Below are 8,543 nucleotides of genomic sequence, written 5' to 3' on the forward strand. Positions count from 1 at the left end.
GCGCCCTGCGCGGGCTTAACTGCGCAAGCGCACGAGGCTCGGGCCTTTCAAACAGCGGCGCGCCGGAGGTCGCGTCAACACTGCGCAAGCCCAGTGCGTCTCTCCCGAGAGAGGCGAGAGGCGCTGAGTTGCCTAGTAACGAGCTCTTCCCGCCTCCCTCTGGCCAAACCGCTCTCTAGGCCCTTCTCCCGGTGACTTTCACACTAGGTCTTTTGGGCGCCTAGCAACCGGCGTGGGCTCCAGGACTGGTCCCCAGAAGAAATTCGCCATCCTCACCACCCCAGCTGAAGCCTCGAAAGCAAGAGGCCAGCAAATCTAAGTGGATTTTTGCAGGGAGCCTGGAGCCTACCGCAACAGGATCCCCTCCACCGGTTGCTGGCTACCCTCCCCATGCCCGCCACCAACACACACGCACACACACAATCTCTGATCTCTCAAGCTCATGCCTGAGGCAGAGAGAGTGTGTAAAGAACCTAAATAAAACACAATGCGGGCTTCCCTGGTGGCGCAGTGGTTGAGAGTCTGCCTGCCGATGCAGGGGACACGGGTTCGTGCCCCGGTCCGGGAAGATCCCACATTCCGCAGAGCGGCTGGGCCCGTGAGCCATGGCCGCTGAGCCTGCGCGTCCGGAGCCTGTGCTCCGCAACGGGAGAGGCCACAACAGTGAGAGGCCCGTGTACCGCAAAAAAACAAAACAAAACAAAACAAAAAACACAATGCATGTGCCCAAACACACATCCAGCCTTGAGTGCTTCTAACCATGCCTCAGTTTTCCAATGTGACCTATGGGCATCTGTCTCGTGCCACGCCCACCCCTGCCCGGTGACAAGCACCCCTCTGTTCAGTCCCTGAGAGACCCAGAAGGGCATCTTGGGGTGGGGTCGGAGCTGGAGACAGCCCAAACACGGAAAAGTGAGTATGGGCCAAGCGTGCCCCTACAGAACAAGCCTGGACATGCTGGACACTCCCAGGTAGGGCCCCACCCACGCTGGGCACCTCCTTGGGAAGAGAAAGAAGGGTATCTCAGTCCTAGCAGTGGCTCTACCCTGCAGGGAATCAAATGACCCGATTCTGAGATTCTGATCTTGGGCCTCAGGTCAGAAAAAAAAAAGGGGGGTGGGGTGGTGGGAATGTGAGAAAATAGGGAAGTGACCTTCTGGGTCCTGATGGAAGAGAGGGCTGGAAGTCCAGACTCCTGGGGTCCCCGTGGAAGAGGGGGCTGGGCACAAGATGCCCATGTCGCATTCGGATTCTGGTTCTGCCTCCCCACCCAGGAGCTACAGAGACCTGCCCCCAGATCTTACATCACTTCTTTCTCACCCTAGGGGTAGGGTGGGTCCAGACCCACCCCTCCTCAGCTTCCTATAAGAAGAGCTGGGGACCTGGGACTGCAGGTTCACTCACTCATCCATCATGAGCCTTTCTACGAAACCCCAGACCTTCCTGCTGGCCTCCGTGCTGCTCTGCACCCTGCTGGGTCTTGGTAAGTGACTAGGGGCCTGGAATCCTGGGACCCTCGGAAAGAGGACTATGAGAGGGGCATTCAGCAAGGTCCTCCAGGGGGGAAGGGGAAAGAGGAGGTGTCCTGGGAATTCAGATTCATGGCAAAGGCAGAGGGTAAAGGAGAGAAAGACTGGGGCCCCAAGGGAAGAATAGCTCAGAAACTTGTGTGTGTGAATCCCTGAGAAAGAAGGGGATTTGATGGGCTCTGAATCCCCTGTCCCCCAGGCAAGGTCTAAAAATAAGCCATCTGGGGACTTTCCTGGCGGTCCAGTTGTTAAGACTCTGCGCTTCCACTGCAGGGGGCGTGGGTTCGACTCCTGGTTGGGGAACTAAGATTCCGCATGCCATGCAGCTCGGCCAAAAAAAGACGTCTGAATTCTAGAAAATCAGATGAGAGCATGATTAGAAAGGGAAATCTTTTTTTAAAAAAAATGATGGGGCGGGGGAGAGATTTTCTTTCTCCCAGAAATCTAGGGAGTTCAGACCCCTGGTGTCCTCCCCTAGATGCAGGAATTCAGGCAAGCCCCACCTTCCCCAGGACGCAGTTGCCCAGTGTCTGGGCCCCCAGTTGCCTCCTCTCTCAGTACCAAGGGGGCCATGCGCTTGCCCTCCTGGTCCTCGCTCTCCCTTCTTGACCTGGGATGCAGATCCCAGCCTCAGGTACCCCTGCCTGGGCTCCTACCATCTGCAAGGCCTACGCGTGGTACCTACAAGGAGGAGGATCTCACTTCCGAGAACCAGCTCGACCTAAAGCTTCACAAAAGTCCATGGAAACCTTCACCAGGACCCCTCCCTGTCCCCAAACTTTCTCAGAGGACCCTAGCGTCCAAAGTCCCCAGCCTTGTAATTAGGTAAACTTGCTGCCTCGTGGAGTCGCTTACCACCCCTGAAAGCAGCTTTGCTGGAGCACCACTGCATCTCTGCCGGAGCTTCGGACAGTTCCCTGGACAGCCGCCAATGCCCCGCCCAAGAACAATCAGGGAGATACCTTTCCCTCCACCCTCAGACCGCCCCCCCATCCCCCTCTGGACTCCATCCGAAGTCTTGGTCCGCAGACCACACCACCCTTGACTAGAGCCCTGCTCTCTACTCTGCAGGGTACCCACTAAGCTGTGAGGTGTGTACAGGCTCCGGACCCACGTGCAGTGGAAATGTGCAAACTTGTGACCCCGACCAGGACTCCTGCGTGGTCATCGTGGCTCACACCAACAGGAGTAAGAGGGCAGGGCGTGGTGTCAGATCCCGGGGAGGGGGCTGTGCTTTCGGGGGTAGCAGGGGAGGAACCTTCCAGTGGTGAACAGGCAGGAAAGAGGGAAAGGCAATCTCGAGGTGGATGGAGGGAAGAGAATCCGATGGAACGACAGAAACCACTGTTGTCAGGGATTTCTGAAAATTAGACTCCAAAGAGTTGATGGGTGGGGGTGGGGGTGGGGGCAGATATAGAGACTTTCTTAGGCAGGAGGGGATTAGGAAAGGAAAGGACAAGGGGGAAGAGAGAAATCGCGAGAGGGGGGAAAATCTAATACGCAAGAGGTGGAGGGGGACGTGTAGAGGAGAAGGAAGGGGCTGGGGTGGGTTGGAAGGAATGTGACCAGATTGACCATTTGGGGTGGGAGGGATCCCCTAGGGATGCGGGTTGGAAGGGACCATTCCTGACAAGAAGAGGAGAGATGATATTGGGGTAGAGGGAGAGATATAAAAGAACAGACAGGAGAGGGAAGATAACCCTGAAGTATGGAGCAAATTATCACAGAGAAGAAGTGGAGCTGCGGCAATGGGGAGACATATGAGTAAAATGGGAGAGGAGAGGCAAGACTGAAATGGAAGGGACTATCCCAGGCCTGAGGGAGGGCGGGGGAGAAGGGCGGCAAAGGAAGAAACCACAGGGGGTGGGGGGTTCGTTCAAAGCTGAAAGAGACCCAGAAACCCTTAGTTAAAGGAAGGTGGTGGGGCACGGCGTGAGACTGGAGGAGGAAGGATGTGACGGGAGGTAAGGCCAACGTTGAGTGTAGGAAGGAACCATTCCGACCGGAGGGGGTGTGTAAGGTAAGTGGGATAGAAGATTGCACGCTGCCCTACTCACCTAGCAAGAGTGGGCAGGTGGGGGAAGGACCTGAAAGCCTTGAAGAGGCCACCCAGGAGTATATGGGAGGGAGATGGGACCCTGGGACCGCAGGAGGAAGTTGGGGGAAAAAACACCTTTCTGTGGGGTAAAGAGGGGAAACCCTAGAGGGGAAACCCTAGGGTTGGAAGAGACCACCGTACCGTGGGGAGGGGGAGGGGGAAGGCCGTGGAGGCTGGACGGAGACCACTTAAGGCAAGACCTGAGAGTAGCCAAGGAGGGCAGCAAGAGACCATCGGTGGGAGGTCTGGGGAGTGACCCTGGGGAAATCTGGAAGAGACCACAGTAGACAGAGAAGGATATGGGTGTTACAGGGTTGCGGGGGGCGGGGGGCGAGGGTGGCATTCCAGCATTTGGTGGAAGGGATTCCAAGGGTCAGGGGAGGGCGAAAGGCTGGAAGAGACCATTTCACACCGCCATGGAGATAGCCATAGGCGGCCTGAAAAAGACCACTACAGGTGTGACCCTTAGAGGATGGCAGTGGGGTGGGGTGGGGTGGAAGGGACCACTCAGGCAGGCACCAGGGCTTGCTGATGGGAACTGCAAGAGACCACCAAAGCCTGGAGGGGGTGGGGTGGAGCGGACCTAATAAACAGTCCAGACCATGCCCCAGGCAGATAAGGGGGTATGACTCTGGGGGGCTCGAAGAGACCTCCCTAGACAGCAGCGGGCTGGGGCAGCTGTAAGGTTGGGAGAGACCTGGAAGCCAGGGTCCAGGCCAGGGCCCCTGAGCCCTCCCCTCCCTCGCCATCCTGCAGAGGGCCACCAGTCGGTGAACACCTATAAGGGGTGCATGAAATCCAGCGCCTGCAGCTCAGGATTCGTCTCCATCACCATGGACCCTGAGAACTACATGGTGTCCAACACACGCTGCTGCCAGAGCGACGTCTGCAACCACGATCCCCTGCCCAGTAAGTGCCAGCTCAGCTCCACATCTGGAGTCCCTTCCTGCCCCGCCTGAGAGCCTGCTGTGAGCACCCGCCACTGACCCGCGCTGTAACCTTTGGCAAGCATCTTCCTTGCTCTGAGCCTCAGTTCCTCGCCTGTAAAATGCAGTGTCCATTAGCAACCGGTGTCCCCAGCGTTGTTGTGAGGTTGGGAAAGGGTTTAACGTCCCTTACACCTTACACTCCACCCTCCTCCCCAGCTCCCGAGAACAATCGTACGGAGAATGGCCTCCAGTGCCCTGCCTGCATCACCCACTTCAAGGAAACATGCTCTTCAACTAAGGAAGTACTCTGTGTTGGCCAGGAAAGCCGCTGTATCACCTGCGCGGGCAAAGTGCAGACTGGTGAGGGGCACCTAGATTTCTGGAGGAGGGGACAGGGAGGCTCCCAGAACTGGAGACTCATACTTCCAGATTCTAGGGGAGAGAGTGGGTCCAGAGAACTGGGTGAGGAGGTGGCAGGGGCATGACCCCAGGGTCATGAGGAGGGAGGGGTTGGAAGTCCTGACTCCAGTCTGAAATCCCTCCCCCTCCAACAGGTGTCATATTTGCTACTCGGGGCTGCGCTACAGAGAATGCCTGCCACACCAAGCCCGGGACCCTGGTGCCCTCAGCCTCTCGTATCTACACCATCACCCAGGCCAACTGTCTTCCAGGCCCCCAGCCTTCTGGCAAGGCTAAGTGAAGAACTGAGGCATGTGCCACGTTCGGTCTTGATTTGTTCTCAGCTACAGCTTCCCATGTGCCAAAAGATTAAACAACTTAACAGAACAAGCCTGAGTCCTTGTGATGTGATGCATTTCAGGGAGGTGGGATGCAAAAAGCAGGTGTCTCAACCTTTGGGAACCCCCTCTTTGAAAGGAAGAGAGGGAAGACCCTACCTTTTGTTAAGGGATTACTCCCTGCTGGGTCCCCATGCTAAGTGTTTTCCTGCGGTACCTCATTGCATAATCACAACCACTCTGTGAAGTTGAAAATATTGTCCCCATTTTACAGAGAAACAAACTGAGGCACAGGTTGCGGTGTCACTGGCTTGGGTCAAACAGCTAGGGAAGATCAGACTCCAGAGTCCATGATCACCTCTCCTGGTTAACCTCTCCCTCTTTTGCCACAGTTTTCACTTTTGTAAAATGTGGATATTAATAGTCATAACCTCAGAGGGCTGTCTTAAGAGTCAAATGAAAGAAAACTAAAAAAGCACTTAGTGCAGTGCCTAGCACCTTTAAGACAATGTTGGTTCTGGAGACAATGTGTCTGGCCAAATAGTTATCATCCTAGTAGCTGCCACTTACTGAGTGGCCACTAGTCGGCAGGTGCTAGACCCTGGCATCAGTCAGGACAGAATCTATTATGCTACAGTAACAAACAAGTCCCTAAGACTCAGTGGTTTAAAGCCACAAAGTTATATTAGTCAACTCATGCTGTAGTAATGCTTGTGTAACAAACCATCCCCAAACTGAGATTGTAACAACAATCATTCTTCTTTCTAAGGGTTTGTAGGTGGCTGGAGCAGCTCTGCTCTTGGCTGTGCTTTGATGGGTTGGGGTCCAGTTTGGGAGGGGGATTCAAGTTCTCCTCCATGGCACTTCACAGTCTTCTGGGATCAGCGGCTCCTTGGCTAATGTCTTTCTCATGGCAGATCACGGGGGCACAAAAACCAAGTGCACCAAAGGCCTCTGCTGAGGTCGGGGGTGCTAACGTTCCATGGAGTAAAGTAAATCATATGGACAAAGCCAACATCAGTGGAACAGGGACGTATAATCCCCCTCCAGTGGGAGGGAGAGGAGTGGTATTTGCTGAAGAAGTACCCATTCACAAACGGTTGATTTAAGGGACTTCCCTGGTGGTCCAGTGGTTAAGACTTTGCCTTCCAGTGCAGGGGGTGCAGGTTCGATCCCTGGTCGGGGAACTAAGATCTCACATGCCTCGTAGCCAAAAAAACAAAACATAAAACAGAAGCAATATTGTAACAAGTTCAATAAAGACTTTAAAAATGGTCCACATCCAGGGGCTTCCCTGGTGGCGTGGTGGTTGAGAGTCCGCCTGCCGATGCAGGGGACACGGGTTCGTGCCCCGGTCCAGGAAGATCCCACATGCTGTGGAGCGGCTGGGCCCATGAGCCATGGTCGCTGAGCCTGCGCATCCGGAGCCTGTGCTCCGCAACGGGAGAGGCCACAACAGTGAGAGGCCCGCATACTGCAAAAAAAAAGGTCCACATCCCAAAAATCTTAAAAAAAAAAAAAAAAAAGGTTGATTTATCCTTGACCTTCCATGTCTAGCACTGCCCACAGGGCGCTGTGCTCATCATAATCGTGGAGCAGTCACCAACTTAATGCTGATTTCTGTGCACAGGAGAGAGCCCAGGAAGGTTTCACATGGATGATTAAATGCTGCCACCCAGAAGTGACTTGACACAATTCACTGGATGGAGCTAGTCACATGACCCTACCAAACCCCACCGGGAGAGGAGGAGGAAGTGCAGTCCGGGCCCCAAATGCCCCACCCCAGCCCCCCGCCTGGCCAGACACATTTCATAACCAGCACGAATGGCCACCATGACCTCTTGGGGCTGTTTCTCATTTTGTCTTCACAACTACTCCATGTGATAGGCGCTATTATTCTCATCCCTGTTTTCAGAAGAATCTGAGGCTCAGAGAAGGAATGTCACATTGGTGGTCGTAGCAGCTAAAAAGTGGCAGAGCTTAAGATTTTAGTCATTGGGTCACATTGAGGGGAGAAAGAGACCACAACACAGAGAGAGCGGACAAGCCTGTATCAGTTATCCTTTGCTACGTAACAAGCCCCTCCAAACCTCATTTGCTTAGAATAATTGGTTGGCAATGTGGTCTGGGATCAGCTGGGTGATGGTTCTTCTGGTGTCTGCTGGTTTCAGCTGCTGGTCAGCTAGGCAGCTCTCTTTCAGAGGGTCGACACTGATTGGGGTGTCAGGGCTGACTGGGCCACATGTCTCTTATCACCAGCAGGTTAGCCTGGACTTTTTTTTTTTTTTCCCACACTGTGGGGTTTGCGCGATCTTAGTTCCCCAGCCGGGAATGGAACCCATGCCCCGGAAATGAAAGCGCCGAGTCCTAACCACTGCACCACCAGTGAATTCCCTAGCCTGGACTTCTTGATGTGGTGGCAGTGACAGGGGTCCCCCGGGTAGCAAGAGAGGAAGTCCCAATGCATGAGCACTTTTCAAGCCTCTGCCCATCATCTTTGCTGTTGTCTCAGCAGCCAAGCAGATCCCATGACCAGGTCTAGAGTCAGGATGAGAAGGGACAATCCAAGGGCAGGGCTGCAGAGAAGCTGAACAGACTGGGGGCATTAATGGGCCAAGCTGATTCCGGAGCTAAGACGTTTACCATCACAGCCAAGGTGTAAACAATTAATAGTCCGCTCCAGCCCCTCCAGGTGGCAAAACTCAAAGTCTCTCAATTCCAGCCCAAGGGATTCTATCCTGCACAGACCCCCACTGTCTCTCCTCTCCAGGGACCCAGGAGTCTAGGCTTCCAGCTCCAGTCAAAATCCCAAGCATCTTTTTTCCCCTTTAAACCCCGAAAGAACAGACACACAATGGAATTTCTACTTTTTTATTCACTCCTCCAAAAAGCACCACAGGCCAACCCACCCTTGATTCACCCGCCTTCATGGTTTCCTACCTCAGTGGACACGCGTCTCTCCATCATTATCCAGACAAGTATGAAACTCAGCTAAGGTAATGAGGCTTTTGTGCCTCTTCTGCTTCTGGCGATGGCAACGCCAAGATTCACCATACTTTTCCTTGAATTTCTGCCTTCAAGGGCCTTCCAGCCTGCAGGTGCCTTGTAGACACACCCTGATGGCAGTCAGCAATCCATCCAAAAGGGAGCCTTAGTCTTTTCTGCTTGGATGCTCCCAGAGACAGATGCCTCTCTAGCAACTTGCTGCCTCTACAGAGCCTAAAATTCAATCCCTTTAAAAGTCATGATT

At 54.3% G+C, this 8,543-nt stretch overlaps 1 protein-coding gene across 1 annotated transcript; it reads left to right on the forward strand.

The window, feature by feature from the left end:
• Positions 1 to 1,413: 1,413 nt before the first annotated feature.
• Positions 1,414 to 5,256, forward strand: PINLYP (phospholipase A2 inhibitor and LY6/PLAUR domain containing; the record flags this gene model as incomplete). The annotated part of the gene is made up of 5 exons (XM_079724096.1): positions 1,414 to 1,483; positions 2,601 to 2,717; positions 4,384 to 4,536; positions 4,773 to 5,000; positions 5,111 to 5,256. The coding sequence occupies 5 exons, from the start codon at positions 1,414 to 1,416 to the stop codon at positions 5,254 to 5,256; spliced, it is 714 nt and encodes a 237-aa protein (XP_079580222.1).
• Positions 5,257 to 8,543: the final 3,287 nt, after the last annotated feature.

Source organism: Hyperoodon ampullatus, assembly GCF_949752795.1.
Source record: "Hyperoodon ampullatus genome assembly, chromosome: 18".
NCBI classification, from domain to species: domain Eukaryota; kingdom Metazoa; phylum Chordata; class Mammalia; order Artiodactyla; family Ziphiidae; genus Hyperoodon; species Hyperoodon ampullatus.